The sequence below is a fragment of the Abramis brama genome, assembly GCF_963993115.1.
Source record: "Abramis brama genome assembly, chromosome: 13".
Lineage (NCBI taxonomy): Eukaryota > Metazoa > Chordata > Actinopteri > Cypriniformes > Leuciscidae > Abramis > Abramis brama.
This window is the reverse complement of record NC_139975.1, coordinates 36988249-37014185: the sequence shown is the minus strand read 5'-3', so window position 1 is coordinate 37014185 and position 25937 is coordinate 36988249. Positions and strand designations below refer to the sequence as shown.

At 40.6% G+C, this 25937-nt stretch overlaps 1 protein-coding gene across 1 annotated transcript in view; it reads left to right on the top strand.

The window, feature by feature from the left end:
• The window catches only part of mgat4b (alpha-1,3-mannosyl-glycoprotein 4-beta-N-acetylglucosaminyltransferase B), a gene marked incomplete at its 5' end in the record, with an annotated part of 79237 nt that extends 57945 nt beyond the window's left edge, over positions 1 to 21292 (top strand). The window contains 5 exons of the mRNA XM_084133883.1: positions 295 to 488; positions 5010 to 5088; positions 13286 to 13373; positions 15820 to 15932; positions 20663 to 21292. Of these exons, the coding sequence (XP_083990009.1) occupies positions 295 to 488; positions 5010 to 5088; positions 13286 to 13373; positions 15820 to 15932; positions 20663 to 20686 (498 nt within the window). The 3' untranslated portion in view covers positions 20687 to 21292. The remainder of the gene's footprint in view (positions 1 to 294; positions 489 to 5009; positions 5089 to 13285; positions 13374 to 15819; positions 15933 to 20662) is intronic.
• Between the last annotated feature and the right edge of the window lie 4645 nt (positions 21293 to 25937).

The following is a 25937-nucleotide window of genomic DNA, read 5'->3' as shown; positions in this document are numbered from 1 at the left end:
AAAGACTGTTTTCACCACAGGGGTGTTTAAGAGATTATATTTCATGCATGCGCAATAAGGTGATGTTATGTTTAATGTTGGCCTTTTCTTTGAAAGTCTGGGTCAGGGATGAAAGTAAAATATAACCATAAAACACACTTGAAGGGTAGTGAGACGCCATAAAAAAGAATATCTAGACACTTTAAATGTAACTTTAATGTTACAACAATAAAAAATTTATTTTGACATAAAGTTGCAGTTATTGAAGGAACGCCCAAGCCCTGTTTACGAGGTCCTTCTGTGTGTTGTGTTCAGGATAAGGACTTCGGGAAGCAGACGCTCCATAAAGGTCACGCTAACCCGCTAGCGGAGGTCACCACCAGCCTGAAGACGTACCAGCACTTCACGCTGGAGAAGGCCTATCTGGGGGAGGACTTCTTCTGGGCCTTCACTCCGGTGGCGGGAGACTTCATACGCATCCGCTTCTTCACACCCGTGCGTGTAGAGAGGTGTGTACACACACACACACACTCTCACTCACACTCACACACACACACACACACTCACACACGCATCCGCTTCTTCACACCCGTGCGTGTAGAGAGGTGTGTACACACACACACACACACACACACACTCACACACATACACACTCACACACACACACGCACGCATCCGCTTCTTCACACCCGTGCATGTAGAGAGGTGTGTACACACACACACTCACACACACACACGCACGCATCCGCTTCTTCACACCCGTGCGTGTAGAGAGGTGTGTACACACACACACACACACACACACACACACACGCATCCGTGTTTATTTATACATAAAATATATATAATATAAATTATATATAAATATATTTACAGTATATACATACAAATATTTCTTAAATATATACATGCATGTGTGTATTTATATATACAAAATAATTATACACAGTACACACACATATATTATGTAAACACAAACTTTTATTTTAGTCGTGATTAGTCGTTGCACAGCCCTACTGTACTCAATCAATCACTCAACATTTATTTGTATAGCGCTTCACAACAACCGTCAGGTATCCAAAGTGCTTCATATCATAGAATAAAATAAAACAACATATCATACAATAAATACATATAACAGTAATTCTGTCAGGACCACTAACGTCAAATATGATTGACAATTAGCATACAGTTGGATTGGCGGTATGGTTCTGTTCTGGGCGAGAACTCCCTGCGCATCCATGAAGCCTAGCATGGATAAGAGCAATAACCCCCCTCAGGGTAAACAGAACAGAACCAACATGAAAGTTTGCAAATATATTTAATTCAAGAGTTTAAAGTACAACATAATTCGAGAATTTATTCTGATTCGAGGGGAATCAGAATGCCAAACCCTGACTGGCGAGAGGAGGAGCTGGGGATGGAGGAGGGTAATGAGCTCCTGAGGAACGCGACAGCTGCTGATAATACTGAAGGAGCTGATATATGAATACGGTGATAGGCGTCGTATTCCTATAGGCAGATGTGGATCAGCTGAGGGTCACTGATGCGAGCTTGACTAACGTGACCTGAAATAACCAGAACTAATGCTACGCTTGATAATCAAAAAAGAAAAGAAAAAGTTGAAAAGAAACAGGAAAAAGGAAATTGTCACACCACTACTGCGTATTAAAAGCTGAACAGGTGAGTTTAGAGTTTAGACCTAAAAAGAGTTTCATCTGCAATCGTACTAATATCAGGGGGTAACTTGCTCCAGAGTCTCGGGGCAGCAACTGCAAACGCCTGATCACCCCATCGCTTATACTTCGACCTTGGGACATCTAAAACCAGTTGGTCTGAAGACCGTAATGACCGGCTGTGCTCACGCAGGGCTAAAATCTCAGATCTGTACTCCGGGGCCTTAAAAACCAACAACAAAATCTTAAAATCTACTCTAAACTGCACTGGAAGCCAAGAGGACGGGAGTGATGTGTGCGCGCCTAGATGTATTTGTTAAAAACCGAGCAGCAGCATTTTGCACAAGTTGAAGGCGTGAAATGGAGCTTTGATTTAAACCAACATAAAGAGCATCACAATAATCCAACCTCGAACTAATAAAAGCATGAATCACCTTTTCTAGATCATGCCTGTTAAGAAAAGGCTTGACTTTAGCTAGAAGACGAAGCTGGGAAAAACTCATTTTGACAACATTGCTGATTTGCTTGTCAAATTTCATGTCACAATCGAAAGTAACCCCCAAATTTCTGACAGCAGGCTTAAGGTATGGAGCCAGAGCCCCCAAACTCACCGCTGAACCGTTTGGGTTACCGAAGATGATACACTCAGTTTTTGCTTTGTTTAAATTAAGAAAATTTTGTGACAACCACAACTTAATATCATTAATACAACTAAGTAGGGAGTCTAGTGCGACACTATCATTCGGTTTTAAAGGCAAATAAATCTGCAAATCATCAGCATAACAGTGAAAGAACAGGTTGTGCTTTCCTATAATACTCCCTAACGGCAACATATAAAAAGAAAACAAGATTGGGCCAAGAACTGACCCCTGGGGTACCCCACAAGAAAGAGGAGCAGCTGACGAGGAGCATTCACCAATCATAACAGAGAAACCACTGAAGTGCCAAACCTCGAATGCCTACACAGTGCTCAAGGCGAGAGTCCGCCGCATCAGACGCCGCTGTGAGGTCCAGAAGCACGAACACAGCAGGGTTCCCGGCGTCCACAGGCAAGGCGATATCATTATGGACTCAGCGCAGACTCAGTACTGTGACGTGATCTGAAACCAGATTGAAATTTTTCCAGCACAGAATTGTTCTGCATAAAGGCTTGTAACTGTATGAAAACAACTTTTTCCAAAACCTTTGCCAGAAAAGGCAGATGAGAGACTGGTCTAAAATTAGATAACACTGAAGGGTCCAGATTTGGCTTCTTAAGCAGGGGCCGGACCACAGCATGTGTAAACGCAGCTGGGACACAGCCTAGACTAAGACAAGAATTAATTAAAGTGAGTAAACTCGACCCAATGGCGCTATTAAAAACTTCCTTCACTATCCGGGCTGGGCCAGTGTCTAACGGACAGTACCCGCATCATCTCCAACAGAAGTGTTCTATTGTTAATTTACAACAATTATTTTTATTATTATTATAATTCAGTTTGATTGTGTTGCTGAAACACCAGTGTGAATGTGATGTGGACTGAGTCCGTTTTAAAGTCCAGCTACAAAGTCAAGATAAAACGCGTGGTAAAGAACAATGAAATGCTTTATTTATTTACGTGCCTGTCGTGTGAGCATTAACCAACATCAGAGAATCATAAACATGCAAAAGTGGTGCTAAATTATTGAAATATTAACTTGAAATCTCAAAGGAGTCTTCAAGTAAATATTTTACATGAAGGGGTTCGGCTGACAAGAACGTTTGTGAATCTACAGATCATCTTCTGACGCTCGAGTCTGGCTTAAGCTAGCAGCTCCCTGAAGACTGGTGTGTGTGTGTGTGTGTGTGTGTGTGTGTGTGTGTGTGTGTGTGTGTGTGTGTGTGTGTGTGTGTGTGTGTGCGTGTGTGTGTGCGCTGTCAGTTAAATGCTAATGTCAGTCAGAGTGTCACATGAGTGCTGTTGTGCTGTGAGTGTTTCAAACCAGTCGATTCTGAGGTTTTATTTCCTTTCCTGGAAGGTTTCTGCCCATGAATGAAGCAGAAAGTGTGTGTGTGTGTGTGTGTGTGTGTGTGTGTGTGTGTGTGTGTGTGTGTGTGTGTGTGTGTGTGTGTGTGTGTTGTAAGAGTTCAGTGTTTCGCATCACGCTGACACAGACCATCAGTCATCATGAGCCACACTCATCCTTACACTTTAACCCTAATGGGAAGTCCATGCATATTTCAGGCTTAATCGAGAGCTAATAGTGTTCAGGCTGAATGAGAGCGTTTGGCCATCAGTCCCAGTTTAACCAGCGCAGGTGTGTGTTTCTACACCAGTTTAACCAGTGCAGGTGTGTGTTTCTACACCAGTTTAACCAGCGCAGGTGTGTGTTTCTACACCAGTTTAACCAGTACAGGTGTGTGTTTCTACACCAGTTTAACCAGTGCAGGTGTGTGTTTCTACACCAGTTTAACCAGTGCAGGTGTGTGTTTCTACATGAGTGATCATACAGAAGTCCCAGTTTAACCAGTGCAGGTGTGTGTTTCTACACCAGTTTAACCAGTGCAGGTGTGTGTTTCTACATGAGTGATCATACAGAAGTCCCAGTTTAACCAGTGCAGGTGTGTGTTTCTACACCAGTTTAACCAGTGCAGGTGTGTGTTTCTACATGAGTGATCATACAGAGAGTCTAGGAGAGGATTAGATGCTGTTTTTAGACACTTAAATAAGTCTGAATGTCATGGCATTAGACAGCATGTGTTATAAAATGTCATCTGTGTGTTATAAAATGTCATCTGTGCTCTAGTTCTGCTGGAGTTTTTCTCAAAACGAACTTTTCTGTAGTTTTTTCTGGTCTGGGGTCAGTAAGACACATGATGCATTATAGTGATCAGAATTGACATTTCCATTGTTACAGTCTTTCCATTTCAAATAAATGCTGTTCTTTTGAACTTTCAATTCATCAAAGAATCAAAGAAAAAATGTATCACGGTTTGCACAAAAACCCTGATAATAATCATAAATGTTTCTTGATCATCAAATCACCATATTAGAGTGATTTCTGAAGGATCATGTGACACTGAAGACTGGAGTAATGATGCTGAACATTCAGCTTTGATAAATTACACTTTACTATATATTCACTTAGAGAACAGCTGATTTAAAATGGAAATAATATTTCACTGTTTTTACTGGGGTTTTTTGTTACTCATGACCGTCTCAATACTTTCGGGGCCACTGTGCACTGCAGGCTCTATAAATAAACGCCTGATAAGATGATATATAAGGAAGCCTCTGCAACAGCGTTCTTTAGCATTGTACTCCTTATGGAATTGATATGATTGATGGTTTGGATGATATTTGTGTGTGTGTGTGTGTGTGTGTGTGTGTGCAGGTATTTCTTCCGCAGTGGAAACATCGAGCACCCCGGAGACAAGCTCTTCAACACTACAGTGGAGGTTCTTCCTTTCGACGTGAGTCCCTGTCATTGTGAGCAGACGAACACTAACAGTGTGTGTGTTGTGTGATTGTGTGTGTTTGTTTGCTCTGCTTCACTGCTCCTCTGTAAACACACCAGATCTGTGCTGAAACACTGTCTCGTCCAGCTCAATACTTCAGTCCGTGTTCAGCGCTGGCAGGCCTCCTGTTTGAGCAGATGTCAAGAGCTGAATGTATCATAGTTTGGCATAAATGTGAAAGCATTGCTCAACCTCAGAGTTAAGGACTTGTTTAAATCCCTATCCTGAAGTGTTAAACGTGCCATGACTCACTGTTTGCACTACAGACGCGTGTGATACCTCGATTCATGCTTGTGAGTGGACGACATCCTCGCAGCCACCGAGAGCAAAAGATCAAGGCTCATAAACGCACGACATGTAATACAACACAGAAATCACAGAAAAGTGTCCGTTCACTCTCTTCACTGTTTGTCTGATGAGTCAGAATGACAGCTGACAGATGTGAACACCACGGATATATTCACCAGAGAAGATGGTAAATGGATATTCTAAGTCTTAAAGTCCCCCTGTAGTCAATCATTTTATCCCTTAAAACTCATCTTTGATCACCAAAATGACATATTTGAACGTGTTTTCCTTGAAAAAAAGTCTTCATGCCTTAAAATATCTTGAGTGTAACTCGACACCCTTGCCTCATTTAGTATGCGCAGTTCTATGAATATGCAAATGAGCCCCGCCTCCTCTCACTCACTCACTCAGAGATCCACTGGTTGACGATCACACGTTGATCTGATTGGTTACAAGGTAGTTTGTGACGTCAGAAACACCAGCGATTTCAAAGCGTGTTTTTGAGACTGTCTTTGGTTCACTGCAGTTTTAAGGAGAAAATACTCAGCAATGCTGTCGACTTATGAATTTACACATGGTTTGACTTAAAGTGTATTAAAAACACCACATAGACACATAAACAACATTAAAAGCTGGATTTTCACCACAGGGGGACTTTAATTTCTCATAACTCGTGTGTTTTTCTGTGCGATTCGGAGTTAATAGAGTCTCATGAACGCAGTCGAGCACAGATGATCAATGGCAGGATTTTCATTAAATTATACATTAAATCTCTGTTTGAGAGATTCGGTTTTCACCAAACCCTACGACATGTGTCGCATCGGATCATTCTGGGATACTTTTGCATCTTTTTTAAAGCTTGATGTTGGTTGCTATTCACTGCCATTATATGGATGAGCGTGAGCGGGACATTTTTAAACAATTCTACTTTTGTGGTCTAAAAAACAAAGAAGGGCGTACGGCATTAGAAAAACACCAGGGTTAGTTAATGATGACTTAATTTTAATTTTAGGGTGAACTATCCCTGTAAATGTGACAAAAATGATATGAACATAAGTAACAAGAGACTCGATTAAAGAAGAAGAGAATCATGAGAAAGTCACTTCATCTCTCCATCACTGCTCTTCACAGCCAAACTGGAGGAACGTATAGGAGAAAGCAAAGCAGTGGAGATAGAGATATACTTCTGTTTTATGAGCTAATGCAACTGTACTGACACACAGTAATAAAACGTGACCTGCGTGTGTGCGGTCGGCGCAGAGGAGATATTTTCTCCCGAGGGAGCGCAGACGAGGGGCGGCACTGTGATTTAAGATTACAGCCGGAAACGGACCTTCACCGCAAGATTAATCGCGGGATTTTCTAAGAAAGAGAGAGAGAGAGAGAGAGAGAGAGAGAGAGAGAGAGAGAGAGCCTCCGTTTAATATCTCTCATGCTCTCGCTGGTTTCTGCTTCTCCTCCCTGCCGGGTTGTTATATCTCTCTTTTCTCCTCATTTCCCTCTTTGTAAAGCTCCCTTAAGGGATGTTTATGGAATTCAGCCGGATATAGGAAATTAGCAGGGAATGCCCTGGAGAAAGGAGTCTTTGTGGTCTGTTTTATGCTGTTAATGCAGTTTGGGAAATTAGAGCGTCGCTCTTTTGGGGGTTTTGAACATATTTGTCTTCTTTTGGATCAAATCACAGTTTCGGTCCAAGTAGTTACAGTTGCCAGGGACACAGACACAATATGTGTCAATATTTTTGCATCTGAAGTCTTCATGAGAGAGAATAGATAATACATAGAATAGGAAGTGTTAGTATTAATGTGTCATGTGTTAATGAAAAAGATGCATCTTCTGCCGTTTGGTGAGAAAGACTCCGCAGCTCGGGTTGAGTTCAGCAGAGAACAGGTGAAGGTTTGTGAAAGTGATTCTGTGTCTCTTTGGGATGATGGCACCATAAGACGCCGTTCACTTGCAGAACACAAACTTCTGGAGGACACATGGGTCTGAAGTAGTGCACAGTAAAAAACGTTGGCTTATTTTTTTAAACCCAACCATTTGGTTACACAAATTGGGTCACTATGTTGGGTTATTTTTCCAAAAATGTTTTTTAAAATTGTTGGGTAACTTTTAGGAATGACCCAGCTGTTGGGTTAAATATGTATGTTGTATGTACACTTGTGTATTTTGAATTTCTGTACATAATTATGTATATTTACATTAAATTCTAGACTCCCCAATATTTAGTTTGTAATTTAAAAATATATTTGTTGAGACATATTTATTGTTTTATACAAATAAACAATCTGTATTTGAAAACAAAGTGTACTTTATTTATTTAAATAATGTCATAAATAAAAATAAATAGTTAATTTAACTTTTGTGTTACTTTTAACCTGGAGCACTGAAGGTGCTTTACCACCCCATAGTTGGGTTACTCCTTGGGTTATTTTTAACCCAACATTATTAAGTGAGTGAGTTTAGGTATATAAGATGCAGAGGCAGTGGTTGTTCTGTAGGCAAACATCAGGGCCTTGAATTTGATACGAATGGCTGTTGGAAACCAGTGCAAGTTTATGAGGAGAGGAGTGACGTGTGTCTCTTCAGCTCGATAAAGACACTCTCGCTGCAGCATCTGGATTAGTTGCAGAGGTTTGACAGTGATGCTGGAAGGAGAGAGCATTACAATAGTCCAGTCTGGATAGAACAAGCACTTGGACAAGGAGTAGCTCTGATCGGAAGGGCCTGATCCTCCTAATGTTGGATAAGGCAAATCTGCAGGACCGGGCAGTTCTAGCAATGTGATCTGTGAAGTTCAATTGATCGTCAATCACAGCTCCAAGGTTCCTGGCTGCCCTGGATGGAGTTATGGATGATGAACCCAGCTGAATGGAGAAGTTATGATGAAGTGTTGGGTTGGCCAGGATCACAAGTCTTCGCAAGGTTTAGTTGAAGGTGATGGTCCTTCATCCAGCAAGAAATCCCATTGGATCCTCTTACTGCAATGAGAGGTAGAGTTGTGTGTCGTCAGCATAGTAGTAGGAAAAGCCATGTTTCTGAATGGCAGATCCTAGTGATGACATGTAGATGGAGAAGAGAAGCGGTCCCAGCACTGAGCCCTGAGGCACTCCAGTAGCTAGATGATTACAGTGATGGGGGAAACCATGTTTCTGAATGACAGATCCTAATGATGACATGTAGATGGAGAAGAGAAGTGGTCCCAGCACTGAGCCCTGAGGCACTCCAGTAGCTAGATGATAGCAGTGATGGGAAAATCCATGTTTCTGGATGACATGTAGATGTAGAAGAGAAGTGGTCCCAGCACTGAGCACTGAGGCACTCCAGTAGCTAGATGATAACAGTGATGGGAAAATCCATGTTTCTGGATGACATGTAGATGTAGAAGAGAAGTGGTCCCAGCACTGAGCCCTGAGGCACTCCAGTAGCTAGATGATAACAGTGATGGGAAAATCCATGTTTCTGGATGACATGTAGATGTAGAAGAGAAGTGGTCCCAGCACTGAGCCCTGAGGCACTCCAGTAGCTAGATGATAACAGTGATGGGAAAATCCATGTTTCTGGATGACATGTAGATGTAGAAGAGAAGTGGTCCCAGCACTGAGCCCTGAGGCACTCCAGTAGCTAGATGATAACAGTGATGGGAAAATCCATGTTTCTGGATGACATGTAGATGTAGAAGAGAAGTGGTCCCAGCACTGAGCACTGAGGCACTCCAGTAGCTAGATGATAACAGTGATGGGGGAAACCATGTTTCTGAATGACAGATCCTAGTGATGACATGTAGATGTAGAAGAGAAGCGGTCCCAGCACTGAGCCCTGAGGCACTCCAGTAGCTAGATGATTACAGTGATGGGGGAAACCATGTTTCTGAATGACAGATCCTAATGATGACATGTAGATGGAGAAGAGAAGTGGTCCCAGCACTGAGCCCTGAGGCACTCCAGTAGCTAGATGATAACAGTGATGGGAAAATCCATGTTTCTGGATGACATGTAGATGTAGAAGAGAAGTGGTCCCAGCACTGAGCACTGAGGCACTCCAGTAGCTAGATGATAACAGTGATGGGGGAAACCATGTTTCTGAATGACAGATCCTAGTGATGACATGTAGATGTAGAAGAGAAGCGGTCCCAGCACTGAGCCCTGAGGCACTCCAGTAGCTAGATGATTACAGTGATGGGGGAAACCATGTTTCTGAATGACAGATCCTAATGATGACATGTAGATGGAGAAGAGAAGTGGTCCCAGCACTGAGCCCTGAGGCACTCCAGTAGCTAGATGATAACAGTGATGGGAAAATCCATGTTTCTGGATGACATGTAGATGTAGAAGAGAAGTGGTCCCAGCACTGAGCACTGAGGCACTCCAGTAGCTAGATGATAACAGTGATGGGAAAATCCATGTTTCTGGATGACATGTAGATGTAGAAGAGAAGTGGTCCCAGCACTGAGCCCTGAGGCACTCCAGTAGCTAGATGGTTACAGTGATAGGAAAATCCATGTTTATGAATGACAGATCCTAATGATGACATGTAGATGGAGAAGAGAAGTGGTCCCAGCACTGAGCCCTGAGGCACTCCAGTAGCTAGATGATAACAGTGATGGGAAAATCCATGTTTCTAAATGACATGTCGATGGAGAAGAGAAGTGGTCCCAGCACTGAGCCCTGAGGCACTCCAGTAGCTAGATGATAACAGTGATGGGAAAATCCATGTTTCTGGATGACATGTAGATGTAGAAGAGAAGTGGTCCCAGCACTGCGCCCTGAGGCACTTCAGTAGATAGATGATAACAGTGATGGGAAAAGCCATGTTTCTGGATGACATGTCGATGGAGAAGAGAAGTGGTCCCAGCAGTGAGCCCTGGGGCACTCCAGTAGCTAGATGATAACAGTGATGGGAAAAGCCATGTTTCTGGATGACATGTCGATGGAGAAGAGAAGCGGTCCCAGCACTGAGCCCTGAGGCACTCCAGTAGCTAAATGATAACAGTGATGGGAAAATCCATGTTTCTGAATGACAGATCCTAGTGATGACGTAAATGGAGAAGAGAAGTGGTCCCAGCACTGAGCCCTGAGGCACTCCAGTAGCTAGATGATTACAGTGATGGGGGAAACATTGTTTATGAATGACAGATCCTAATGATGACATGTAGATGGAGAAGAGAAGTGGTCCCAGCACTGCGCCCTGAGGCACTCCAGTAGCTAGATGATAACAGTGATGGGAAAAGCCATGTTTCTGGATGACATGTAGATGGAGAAGAGAAGTGGTCCCAGCACTGAGCCCTGAGGCACTCCAGTAGCTAGATGGTTACAGTGATAGGAAAATCCATGTTTATGAATGACAGATCCTAATGATGACATGTAGATGGAGAAGAGAAGTGGTCCCAGCACTGAGCCCTGAGGCACTCCAGTAGCTAGATGATAACAGTGATGGGAAAATCCATGTTTCTGGATGACATGTAGATGGAGAAGAGAAGTGGTCCCAGCACTGAGCCCTGAGGCACTCCAGTAGCTAGATGATAACAGTGATGGGAAAATCCATGTTTCTGGATGACATGTAGATGGAGAAGAGAAGTGGTCCCAGCACTGAGCCCTGAGGCACTCCAGTAGCTAGATGATAACAGTGATAGGAAAATCCATGTTTCTGAATGACAGATCCTAATGATGACATGTAGATGGAGAAGAGAAGTGGTCCCAGCACTGAGCCCTGAGGCACTCCAGTAGCTAGATGATAACAGTGATAGGAAAATCCATGTTTCTGAATGACAGATCCTAATGATGACATGTAGATGGAGAAGAGAATTGGTCCCAGCACTGAGCCCTGAGGCACTCCAGTAGCTAGATGATAACAGTGATGGGAAAAGCCATGTTTCTGAATGACATGTAGATGGAGAAGAGAAGTGGTCCCAGCACTGAGCCCTGAGGCACTCCAGTAGCTAGATGATAACAGTGATAGGAAAATCCATGTTTCTGAATGACAGATCCTAATGATGACATGTAGATGGAGAAGAGAAGTGGTCCCAGCACTGAGCCCTGAGGTACTCCAGTAGCTAGATGATAACAGTGATAGGAAAATCCATGTTTCTGAATGACAGATCCTAATGATGACATGTAGATGGAGAAGAGAATTGGTCCCAGCACTGAGCCCTGAGGCACTCCAGTAGCTAGATGATAGCAGTGATGGGAAAAGCCATGTTTCTGAATGACATGTAGATGGAGAAGAGAATTGGTCCCAGCACTGAGCCCTGAGGCACTCCAGTAGCTAGATGATAGCAGTGATGGGAAAAGCCGTGTTTTTGAATGACAGATCCTAGTGATGACATGTAGATGGAGAAGAGAAGCGGTCCCAGCACTGAGCCCTGAGACACTCCAGTAGCTCGATGTTGGGTCTTAGACACCTCACCCCTCCACGACACCCTGAAGGACCTGCTGAGAGGGAAGACTTGAACCACTGGAGTTCTGGAGATGCCCTTCATCAACAGGAACAACTGCTGTGAATGTGTGCGCTGAGCTTCACTCTTAAAAATAAAGGGTCTTTATTGGCATTGATATAAACAACCTTTAAAATTCATGCACTCTTAAAAATAGATTCCAAAAGTTTGCCATAGAAGAACCACTTTTGGTTCCCCAAAGAACCCTTTCAGTGATCAGTTCTTAAAAGAACTATTTTTTTCTTAGCGTTAAGAACATTTAAAAAAAAAAAATCGAAAGAACCCTTTTCCACTATAAAGAACCTTTTGTGCAATGGAAAGGTTCCATGGATGTTAGAGGTTCTTGATGGAACCATCAGTGTTCCTCCCTCTAAATGTCAGCTCAGGGCTCCTGCGTCACTTCTCTTTAATGCATCCTTCACACTTTAACTATTTTTGCTGTCATTTTTATTTTCTCTTGATAGAAAAGCAGAAACACAGACTGGTTCAATATATCACTTTCTGAAGAATCTTTGCCAAAACTGATTTTTTTATTTAAATAAAGGAATATCATCTCCGATCTGGAAAAATACAGTTGCGCTCGCTTTCATAAACTTCTCTGAATATAGTTTTAAAGTTGTGAGATGCATATTTAGTCTACATGAATGTATCACAGAGTCAGGACTAGCTATTTTGAGTCCAAATATTGGTTACTGATATAAACCCGCACATTCAAGAAACATAATATAAAAGGGTTGAGTTTAACAAAACAGTACAAGTTGTGTAAAAAAATGATAAATTGGAAAGAAATCATTAATCATATTAAATGACTAATCTAATTAATGGCTCTGCATCCCTATTCCTGAACTCATTACTTCAGACCGATGTGTCTTCCAGAAACTTTGTGGTGCATCATCCCAAAGAGGCACAGAATCACTTTCACAGCGCTTTACCTGGACTGTTCCCTGCAGAACTCAACCCGAGCTGCGGAGTCTTCGGCCACTTATAAGAAACTGCTGAATCTCTTTCGTCACACCTTCAACCCATTAATACTAACACTTACTATTATATATCTATTTAAAAAACACCTTGCTACGTGTCCTGTGCTGGACTAACTGGGACTGGTCATGGCACTTGTATATTGTTGCCCTGCTGTTAGTTTAATCTGCTAAATAATTAAATGTAAATGTATTCATTGAGATCATTTGCAATATTGGTTTGCTGTTTTTACTGTAAAAACTAGATTAGGGCTAATCTGTTGACAAATGGCTGGAGTGAGTGAGTGAGTGTGTGTGTGTGTGTGTGTGTGTGTGTGTGTGTGTGTGTGTGTGTGTGTGTGTGTGTGTGTGTGTGTGTGTGTGCGTGTGTGTGCGTGTGTGTGCGTGTGTGTGCGTGTGTGTGTGTGTGTGTTCCATGCTGAAACACTCCAACACTTCTGTCCCTCTTGATCAGAATATTCAGTCGGAGAAAGAAGCACTTAAGGAGGGGAGAGAGAAGACGCCGAAGTACCAGCGCACAGAAGACGGCTTCATCAGAATAGGTGAGCGCACACCTGTGAAGTACACACTAAATACAGCAGCAGTATTCATGATTCAGCCCATACACATGATTCATGCTCGGATGAAGCGCGTGATGGCGTAATTGTTGCTTTAAATAAGTTATCTTTTCTGACGGTTTATTCAAACGCCTGTCTTGTTTTCACCATCTTGAACCTGTTTACTCAGACGATGCAGAATTGATGTAATATCATATGGCGCTACTAAAGCGTCTCCACAGTGACATTCTCCTGAGAGAGCGCCAGTGTTACACTTCTCCAACACTTCAACACTTCGGTTCAACACATGGAAAAGATGTTGGTTTTATTTGGGATTGAGTTGAACATACTGATTTCTCGACTGCAATTTATTCTCATTTAGATACTGATTCTAAAATAAAAAGAATCGATCTTTTAGTCAGTGCTGTTTTCAGTTGAACAAAACTTCAGGAAACATTATTTGTAGCTCCTCCCAGTCAATAATCACAATAAGCTTTGTGCTTTGTTATTTTTGATATGAAACAAAGTCTCAGCTTTTAAACTCTGTTAGTTTCATCACTTAATTCAGTCAGTAAATGTGTGTTTGTGTCTCTTTAATGTGTGTGTGACAGATGAACCGATCATCTCTTCCTCTTTACTAGTTACAGCAGCAAATAAACATCAGTGAACATCAGAAGATACAGAACAACTCACTGAACTCAGTCATGTCTCATGTAATCCATCAGTCAGTGTTTCAACCGCAGAAAGACGTCAATAAAACAATATAACATCACATTTACCTCAGAGAAGCCGTTCAGTGATCAGAAACTCAACAGTCTGATGGAAAAATAAGGAGCGTTTTGATAAATATATGCACTATATTACATTTTCATTATATTTTGACTTAAACTATTCCTCAATGTTTGAATAAATCTGTCGTGAAAACAAATGTATACATTTAAAAAAATGAATTGGAGTAGTAACATAATGTCATTCAAAAGTTATGACTTTACTATAATAAAAAATATTGTATATATGAATCAGTTGTTAATTTGAACCCTTAGCCTAATGTATGGTTTCAACTGGTTCCCGTTAAACTTTTTTTTCTCTATTGAAAAAGATTGACGTGTACCTGATATACCTGATATATATAAATATATATAAATGAATCCATATTGAATTTGTGTCAGTAACCAGCCCTAGTGTGAATCATGAATGCTCTCTGTCTTTCTCTTGCTGAACTCACACTCCAAATCCATGGAGAAAATCCTAGCAAATCTTGTGTCTGAAAAGCCTGAAGTGTTTTTGATCTGTTTGGCTGTCTCCCTCTCATGATTATGATTATGTATGTCTGTCTGATTACTGCGCCTCAGGGTTTATTGAGGCCCGTCCCTCGTGTCAGAGCGTCAGTTTCCCCTTCAGTCATTAATGTGCTGAATATAATCCAAGCAGACGCTTCGGAGCACTGCAGGATCCAGCAGAAATACATGCGAATCATTCAAAATATTTATCATCCAAAGTCAAATGTCATTGTATCCTGCTCTGCTGTATGTTGGTTTATTTGGTGTTTTGTGAGATATTTCACAGGAAGTCATGTATGGTACAGTACACTCTCAATGGTGTGTTTTTCGACTGAATTAAAGCATTAGTTCACTTCCGAATTAAAATTTCCTGATAATTTAATCTCCAACCCTTATCTAGAGAGTCTCATCTAGACAAACCAGCGGACATTTTATAACAAAATAAACATTTATATACTTTTATCCACAAATGCTGGTCTTGCACTAGCTGTGATGCGCCACACATTACGTAATCAGGGTGAAAGGTCACGCGTGTTCCGGTTTATAAATGTAAATCTCTTTTTCTCTTCCAACTTCAAAATCATCCGACATCGTTGTTTTATCTTTTATTTGTTTATTTATTTTGTAAATAGCATTTGACTCAGTCTCTGCACGTTGGCGTTGTAAACACTGGGTCTGTTCTTACACCTATGTCACGCTTGACCTTTCACCCTGATTACGTAATGTGTGTCGCATCACAGCTAGTGCAAGACCAGCATTTGTGGATAAAAGTATATAAATGTTTATTTCTGTTATTAAATGTCCGCTGGTTTGTCTAGATGAGACTCTTATTCCTCGGCTGGATCGTGTCGAGACTTGCTGCACTGAAACTCACATCTGGACCTTCGACCCGTTGGACCCCATTGAAGACACTATATGGAGGAACATCCTGGAGTGTTTTCCTCAAAAACCTTCATTTCTTTAAGACTGGAGAAAGAAAGACATGAACATGTTGGGTGACGTGGAGGAGAGTCAATCATCAGATTTTAATTCTGAAGTGAACTAATCCTTTAAAGTATGAAGGTTTGTCCCGATCTGCCTCAGCCTGCTCTTCCGCACATGATCTCAGAAGAGTTGAATGTGTTGATGTGTGTTAGGATCGTGTCACAGTGTGTGTGTGTGTGTGTCCTCAGGGAGGTTTGAGAACGGGATGGCGGAGGGCGAGGTGGACTCTTCCTTCGGGCCGCTGGAGGCTCTGAGACTCTCAGTGCTGACTGACTCTCCGGTGTGGGTCATTCTCAGCGAGGTACACTCTCTCTCACACACACTCTCACACACACTCTCACTCTCACAACCTCATTCTCTTCATCTAAAGGGAATATTTATATAACCTGGAATCAAATACTTGAGGTCAGGAATCAGATACTTGTTATAACATAAAAATTTCGATTCCTCTTATCGATTCCTTTGTGAGCGTTTCAGTATGACTTTAAACCATTAAAGCATGAGAGACTTCCACTGTTTTCTTCAGGAGTGTGTGTGTCAGTATACTGGATCAGTGTGTGTGTGTGTCAGTATACTGGATCAATGCTTCAGGAGTGTGTGTCAGTATACTGGATCAGTGTGTGTGTGTGTCAGTATACTGGATCAGTGCTTCAGGAGTGTGTGTGTCAGTATACTGGATCAGTGTGTGTGTGTGTCAGTATACTGGATCAGTGCTTCAGGAGTGTGTGTGTGTCAGTATACTGGATCAGTGCTTCAGGAGTGTGTGTGTCAGTATACTGGATCAGTGTGTGTGTGTGTCAGTATACTGGATCAGTGCTTCAGGAGTGTGTGTGTCAGTATACTGGATCAGTGTGTGTGTGTGTGTCCGTATACTGGATCAGTGTGTGTGTGTCAGTATACTGGATCAGTGCTTCAGGAGTGTGTGTGTCAGTATACTGGATCAGTGTGTGTGTGTGTCAGTATACTGGATCAGTGCTTCAGGAGTGTGTGTGTCAGTATACTGGATCAGTGCTTCAGGAGTGTGTGTCAGTATACTGGATCAGTGTGTGTGTGTGTCAGTATACTGGATCAGTGCTTCAGGAGTGTGTGTGTGTCAGTATACTGGATCAGTGCTTCAGGAGTGTGTGTGCCAGTATACTGGATCAGTGCTTCAGGAGTGTGTGTGTCAGTATACTGGATCAGTGCTTCAGGAGTGTGTGTGTCAGTATACTGGATCAGTGCTTCAGGAGTGTGTGTGTGTCAGTATACTGGATCAGTGCTTCAGGAGTGTGTGTGCCAGTATACTGGATCAGTGCTTCAGGAGTGTGTGTGTCAGTATACTGGATCAGTGCTTCAGGAGTGTGTGTGTCAGTATACTGGATCAGTGCTTCAGGAGTGTGTGTGTCAGTATACTGGATCAGTGTGTGTGTGTGTCAGTATACTGGATCTGTGTGTGTGTGTGTCAGTATACTGGATCTGTGTGTGTGTGTGTGTCAGTATACTGGATCTGTGTGTGTGTGTGTCAGTATACTGGATCAGTATAACGAAGGAGTGGCTCTGTAAGAAGCATATCAAGGTTCTGGCGTGGCCTAGCCAGTCTCCAGACCTAAACCCAATAGAGAATCTTTGGAGGGAGCTCAAACTCCGTGTTTCTCAGCGACAGCCCAGAAACCTGACTGATCTAGAGAAGATCTGTGTGGAGGAGTGGGCCAAAATCCCTCCTGCAGTGTGTGCAAACCTGGTGAAAAACTACAGGAAACGTTTGACCTCTGTAATTGCAAACAAAGGCTACTGTACCAAATATTAACATTGATTTTCTCAGGTGTTCAAATACTTATTTGCAGCTGTATCATACAAATAAATAGTTAAAAAATCATACATTGTGATTTCTGGATTTTTTTTTTTTTAGATTATGTCTCTCACAGTGGACATGCACCTATGATGACAATTTCAGACCCCTCCATGATTTCTAAGTGGGAGAACTTGCAAAATAGCAGGGTGTTCAAATACTTATTTTCCTCACTGTAGATATGTGTGTGTGTGTGTGTGTGTGTGTGTGTGTGTGTGTGTATATATATATGATGATTGTAACATATATCAGGTAAAAATGTGAATGTCAGCTTTATTTTTATGGCACCAAGAATTCTGTACAATATATCAAAAGTCATCAAAATTAGAGCCATATACAACCCAAGAATTCTGTACAATATATCAAAAGTCATCAAAATTAGAGCCATATACAACATAATAGATTACAAACACAGACAAGACAAGAAATTACACAGATCAGCTGTGATAAAAAACAGAGGAATTAGATTTACCGTATTTAGAGTTTTACACATAGTAAATCAGTAAAAAGAGCAACAAAATATTATATAATTGTAAGATAATATACTGTATAAGGCACTGGATTTTAGTTTATATTAATTTCTGTTATAATTTAATATAATTTAACTGTAATTTATAATATTAACTGCCATTAAAGGCACAATATGTAACTTTTTTGCTTTAAAAATATCAAAAATCACTATATCTATGTTATATATATTTTTTAGTTGTGTACTTACATTATCCCGACTGTTTCCAACAACTTTTAAACCAGGAGAAATTTGTAATTTAATTCGAGAAACGTCCCGTTTCTTTATTTCCGTTGTGTCGCCGCCAATGGCGTCATATCCGCGTTGTCCCTGGTTTCCGCTCGTGCTGCCATGGCAACCAGAGCTATGAACCAGAGCCGTCTGATAGTAACCAAAGCGACTGACACGGACAACTTTGTAGTTCGCAATGTCTATCTGCACGCTGTTGTTGTTTCGTTCAAACATTATGGACCATGGCAAGCAGACTTTGGATAAAAAAGGAGAACTAAAACGAGAATCAATATCAGCGCGGTGTTTTTGAGATGCCGAGAGCTCCCATAGACAGTATATAAACGAGAGCTCCACGCCCGAGACTTCGACCGCTCCTACATGTACTTTATTAAACAGGTGAGCACATTTACATAAAACTAATCAATGTTATATAGTTCAACAATGTTAAAATGTCAGAATATGATCTGTATGTTATTCTAATGTTGATCTAGCTTACTGCTAGTCTCATACAGACAAACTAACACATACATTTCAACACATTCACATGCAGTTTAGTGTGCTAGTGTAATGTTAGACCAGGTGAAACAGCGCTGCGTTACCTCACAAGTTTAATTTGTCTAATAAACTGACCTGTGAGTAGTAATTCTGCGTGTAGTTCGGTAGAATGAAATGTCCATATTCCTTTTATATCCGCGGGACTCGCGTCGCGTGTGGAGCTGAGAGCTGTCTCTTAGCAATCCTGAACTGCTTCATATCACAGTCATGATAAAAGCATCGATGTATTCACTCATCCATAAACATTATTAGATCGGTCGGCTTGACGTTGACGACAAGATCCATAATTCTTAGCAAATGTTGCGTCATCAAACTACGCCTTTGTTATTGTAAATAGGTTAGTGACCCCTAGTGGCGAAAAAAGCCATACTGTGCCTTTAATTTCTGAAAGAGTCTCTTCTGCTAATCAAAGCTGCTTTTATCTGATCAATATTCTGTAAAAACAGTAAAATATTATTGCAATGTAAATCATCTGTTTTCTATATGAATATCTAGTAAAGTGTAATTTATTCCTGTGATCAAAGCTGAATGTTCAGCATCATTACTCCAGTCTTCAGTGTCACATGATCCTTCAGAAATCACTCTAATATGATGATCTGATGATCAAGAAACATTTATGATTATTATCAGTGTTGAAAACGAGTTTTTCCTATGGAAACCCTGATACACATTATACAGTATTCCTTGATGAATAGAAAGTTGGGGAAAACAGCATTGATCTGAAATATAATCTTTTGTGACTTCATGAATGTCTTTATCGTCACTCATTTTGATGAATTTAGTGCATCCCTGAATAAATACAATTTTATTTTATATTAATTTGTTACAATGTATATGTAATTTTATTTATATATTATATATTGGTAACACTTTACAATAATGTTTCATTAGTTAACATTAGTAAACTACCTTAGTAAACATGAAGTACGAATGAACAACACTTCTACAGCATTTATTAATCTTCATATTAATTTCAGAATTTACTAATACTGTACATTATTAAATCAAAGGTTGTATTTGTTAACATTAGTTAATGCACTGTGAACTAACATGAACAATGAACAGCTGGATTTTTATTAACTAACATTAACAAAGATTAATAACTACTGTAACAAATGTATTGCTCATGGTTAGTTCATGTTAGTTAATACAGTAACTAATGTTAACTAATGAACCTTATTGTAAAGTGTTACCGATATATTTTATAATTTGTATTTTGATTATATGCATGTTTTCCATTGTCCAAACACACACTCACAGGTCCCGCGCTTCGCCCTTCGCCTCTCTCTCTCTCTCTCCTCTCTCTCTCTCTCCCTCTCCCTCTCTCTCTCTCGTCTCTCTCCTCTCCCTCTCCTCTCTCTCTCGCTCTCTCTCTCTCTCTCCCTTTCCTCTCTCTCTCTCTCCCTCTCTCTCTCTCTCTCTCTCTCTCTCTCCTCTCTCCTTCTCCCTCTCTCTCTCTCTCTCCTCTCTCTCCTCTCTCTCTCTCTCTCCCTTCCCTCTCTCTCTCTCCTCTCTCTCATCTCTCTCCTCTTCCCTCTCTCTCTCTCTCCCTCATCTCTCCCTCTCTCTCTCTCTCTCTCTCTCCCTTCCCTCTCTCTCACTCACTCTCTCTCTCTCTCTCTCTCTCTCTCTCCTCTCTCTCTCTCTCCCTTTCCCCTCTCTCTCTCCTCTCCCTCTCTCTCTCTCTCTCACTCCTCATCTTCCCTCTCTCTCTCTCCCTCTCTCTCTCTCTCTCTCTCTCTCTCTCTCTCTCTTCTCCTCTCTCTCCCTTTCCTCTCTCTCTCTCCCCCTCTCTCTCTCTCTCTCTCTCTCTCTCTCTCTCTCTCTCTCTCTCTCCTTTCCCTCTCTCTCTCTCCCTCTCTCTCTCCCTCCTCTCTCTTCTCTCTCTCTCTTCTCTCTCTGTGTCCAGATGTTCATCAAGAAAGCGGAGTGACTGATGTTCATCAACACCTGTGTGTGTGTGTTGAGCTCTCTCTGGTGCAGGACGACCACGCTCTCTCTGCTCCTCACACACCGGTCCTGTACGCGCCGCCTGCTGGACACAGCAGAGGATCACACACACACACACACACACACACCACAGACTGATGATGAGTGTGACGACGCTGTCTTTTGTAAACTGTATTTATATGTACATAAGCTGATGGATGAGCTCCTGTAATTACACTGGTCTGTCGTCACGGGCTCCTGACGCTCTCGCCCGTCTCACACACTAGCACACACACCTGGACTTCAGCTAATGCTGCTTTTGGAAAGGAGGACTCTTCTTAATTTCCTACTCGACATTTGATTTTCAAAGTTCAGTTTGTGTTGTACATTAGTTGGCACATGCTTCTGTTTAGGCTACTCCAAAAGGTGTGTATTTATTGTATTTATGAGGATACATGAAGAGTACACACACACGCTAGAGATGTGTTAGTTCTGCACAGCGTGTGTTTCCAAAGCCCGTCCACAGAGACGAAAGAGGAACGTCTATTGTAACTAGAGTATGCTGCTGATCTCTTCTTCTGTTCATTAAATCAATCAATCATTTCATTTATACAGATACTTTATTATTACCATCATTTTTGGTTGAACTTTATTTCAAAGTGAAGTACATTGTACTCGTATACAAGTGATATTAATTTACCACATGTACTTACTGTAGAGTTACAGTTTGGTTAATTATGCAGAATTTACTGTTATTACTATAGAGTCGTTCCGTGTCAAATCAACCGGATTTCAGAAAGTTCCCCGGCTCAGATGTAGGTTTTGTCTAGTCTAGTAGTGAAATCTGTTGACTTCATCCGTCTTCGTTTCATTATTCGCCAGCGGTGACCGCTCAAAAATGGGGGAAAGCACTTCTTGGTTTTTTTTTTGCCTCAAGTTTGCATGCCTGTAATTCAAGAAGTATTAAAGATATCTTAATATCATTTTAGATTCTGGTTCTTAACAAACTTTTCTTTTGGTATCTTCATTTTAAAGGCCCTCGATGGTTCAGCCCCAGAGATATGGAGATCTCAATGCGGCTCAGTGAGTAAACCGGTCAATTGTGCACATGTTCAGTGGTCAAAAACCAAACGTGGGTCACTTTGCGTACAGCTGATTATTATTCTCTTTTAAAGAGGAATATCTGATGAACAAATAATGTTGAAACTAGAAATGTATCTTGTTTCTCTACCAAAAGAATTGCTTATTTTGAAGACTGGATTTTGTTCATTTGAGCAGCTTCTGAATCAAGAGTTCAAACACTCAGTATCGGAACTACAAGTTTCCACATTGACATCCCAATATCTCTGGGGTTGAACCATCGAGGGCCTTAAAAATGAAGATCTCAAAAGAAAAGTTTCATAAGAACAAGATTCTAAGAGGACATTAAGATATCTTTAACGCTTCTTGAGTTACAGGCATGTAAACTCAGGGAAATGTTTGTTTTGGGCACTCAGAGACGTGTGTGTTCAGTTGTCTTGATCGAGGGAAACTTGATCCATTTCTAGTTTCAGTGTTATTTGTTCTTCAGACATTCTTCTTTAAACACAATAACTATCGGCTGTTTGAAATGTTACCAACATTTGGTTCTTGACCACTGAAAATCTAATTCAACAATTTAAACATGGAGCTGCTTTAAGATATCGATGGGATTGAACTATATAGAGCCTGATAAAAATGAAGATTACAAAAGAAAAGTTAATTAAGAATGGGGATTTAGAAGAATATTAAGATATCTTTAATACTTTTAGAGTTACAGGCATGACAACGTTATAAAAACACTCAGGTTAAGTTCAATGCAATTGAGCTGATAGAAAACAATATACATCTCTCTATGCAAAGTGACCCACGTTTGGTTTTTGACCACTGAAGATGTGTACAGTTGACCAGTTTACTCACTGAGCCGCATTGAGATCTCCATAGCTCTGGGGTTGAACCACTGAGGACCTTTTAAATGAAGATACCAAAAGTTTGTTAAGAACCAGAATCTAAAAGGATATTAAGATAGGAGTTGATATTAAGAAACTTGAGGCAAGTGCTTTTAGCCATTTTTGAGTGGTCACTGTTGGCATATAATGCAACAAAGATTGATAAAGTCAACAGATTCCACTAATACATCTACAAATCTAAAAATTAAATAATGATGCTGTGTTTCTAATGTCATTTTTCACCCCTGTAATCTGGCTCCAAATCTCAGGTGAAAATCTCTACAAAATAGCGGATTACTCAGTAAATATACATCTGAGATATTTCATATTGATATTTCATATTGATATTTCATCACTATTTATGTTTGTCTGTCTTCAGAAAAAATATGAACAAAATCAAAAATATGATCCGGGGACCTCGGGTTGAGTTGACACGGAATGACGTGTAACTACGTCACCTTACAGTAACGCGTTCCTTGTGTTTTACTCCTCAGTCAGTGAGGACAGGTTACAGGTGTGTTTTCCTCTTCTCCTGGCTGAATGTGACGCAGTCCAGAGCTCATGTGAGAGACACGACCGTTCTCAGAGTTATGAGCAAACGCTCCTCCAGTAACGATAATAGAAGCTCTTTCAAAGTCTTTAATCATGTTCTCAAAACAGAAATACAAGAACATGTGAAGACTTCAGATGCAAAAGCCTCTAAGTCCGTCCAAAGTTTTTGTTTATTATTAACATTTTTATCAGACTCCTATGTTTCTAAGGACCGGCATTATGAATGGGCTGAGGGGGTTCACTCAATATTATCATCTCGTTTTTTACATTAGGTGGCTTTTAGAGGCTTTTGCATCGGAGGTCTTCACATATAGATCCTTAATGAGATGTTTTTTCTGAAACGATTTCTTTAGACGTTCATCGAACGTTTTTTAAATGTTTTTAAAATGTTTCAGAACATTCGAAAGTGGCGTTCCCATAATAACATCATGAATGTTCAGAGAATATTTCCATAACGGACCCGTTCAGCTCAGTGTCCGTCAATGCACGGGTATCTGCACACTCAGCCTGCTGTCTGATAAGAGAAATGATGAATATGCAGTCAGGTGCGGCACACGGGCTCTGATAGGCCGTTCATGCCTTACAACGCATCTCCGTTTAGTTTATGAAACACTTCTGTACATCAGCTCAGCACTGAGTGTTAGAGGAGGACCAGCGCGTTTGAGGAGATCTGGAGCAGAAGATTTGTGCAGAACATCACGTGACCCTCGGCATCGCTGCGACATCAGTCACGTGACTCGCGACGGCTTCCCTGTCGCTTCATCGCTTTCTCCTGATTGGCCCGTTTGATCCATAAACTCAGATGAACATGTAATGCGCAGCTGAATTAAATAAAGTCAAAGTCCAAACTTGACTTCAGTGTTTATATGCTGTTAAACAGCAAAGTAGGAGAGAGTGGGGCACAACCTTACGCTTTCTCAGTTTGTGGAGGCTAAATCTGCTTAGGGTTCAGCTTACTATTTTTTTCCCCCTCATTCATTTCACACATAGCCTATCTAATAGGCTACAATTATGTGGTTATGTTTCATTAATACAGTGTTTACTTTTTTCTTGATTTACCCTGAAAGAATGGAAGTGAGTGTGACAACATGCCCCATAGGTGGAGTACATTATAACATGACCATATTACAGATTAAAATATTATCTGATCTAATCAAGCAAATATACAAGACAAACTAAAATATTTTCTCAGTAAAATACAATTATTAACTTTTTCATATAAAATAATGGCACTTTTTAATAATTAAAAATAATATTTTTGAGTTTGACACCAAACATGGGAAAACACAGCTATACAGCATAGTTCAAAACACAATAGCCTAATCATTTCTGAACATTGACTCTCAGTCTTTATTCACCCTTTTCTCATGGTTTCTCAATAGAGTTCATAGAATAGAGTATCATAGTTCTAATAGGGGCTCATTGTAACCCAGTGTGACAACATGCCCCGGTTCAAACCCTGCTAGTGTCTTCTGCTGTTAGATCAGCATTAAACAACTATCTCACCTGTTAAATAACAGATATAAGATTAAAATAATACCAGATTTGTCTAAATAAACACACACACACACACAAAAAAAACAGATGAATAATTTACATAAGAAATATGCTATGGTCAAGTAAATGTTCAGTGATATCTTTCAAAGATTTCTGAATTTTGGCTAATTTTTTCCTCTATATAGTGTTGTTATGGCAACTAGTAAATACACTAAGTTTGGTCATGCATGTGTGGAAGTATTTAAAACAAGTGAAAATAAATCGAGATACAAATGATAGGCTATATCCTACTATATATTAATGAAGAATCGAATCACTTGTATCTGTGAATGCATTGCCCCTCCAGCACAGTTTCTGTGAGACTAACCGTGTTTATAGTACGAGTTAACTCGCCTCGCTCTACCGGTCTCACCACTGATGATGATGATGATGATGCTCACCTGAAACACTGCAGGTGTGTCCTGAACACTGAGCTCAGTTTCACTCGCACAACAATAAACCATATTTCCAATTCAAATTTCAATTCACATTTATTTGTACAGCGCTTTTCACAACACACATCGTTTCAAAGCAGCTTTACAGAAAGAGCACGAGTCCACATTACACTTTAGACTGATCTGATGTCAGTTATCTACACACTATATACATACACCAGTGCTTCCACAATGGGACAGTTCACCCGAAAACCATTACTGTTCCACACCTGAATGAGTTTCTTCTGCTGAACATGTGACTTCCTCCTCATGTGGGAAAGACACCATGAAGTCAATGCGGTTCATCAACTGTTGAGTTACAAACATTCTTCAAAATATCTTCTTTTGTGTTCAGCAGAAGACAGACATTCAGGTTTGGGACAACTAAATGATGAAGGTGAACTGTCCCTTTAAGGGATGAAGATTTAATACCATTTACTGTAACTTACTTTTATTAGATATTTTTAGAAATGTCTCTGGTTTTTATTATTGTTTATATCCATACAATGGTTATAAAACTATTGCTGGTGATGTTAAAGTCACAGATGCGATAAGATCATGTCTGTCTATTCTCAGTGCACTGTGATTAAATTACATACTGTCAGTTCATAATGACTCTACATTCACACAGTTATTTTCTCAAAATACCAAAGATTTTATGGTGATTTTGTACTAAAATTAAGGTAGCTCTCTGTGTATTAGACACAATCATCCTCAAAAGAGAAAAGAAAGCGTTACATTTGTCTACAAATCAAATTTTATTGAA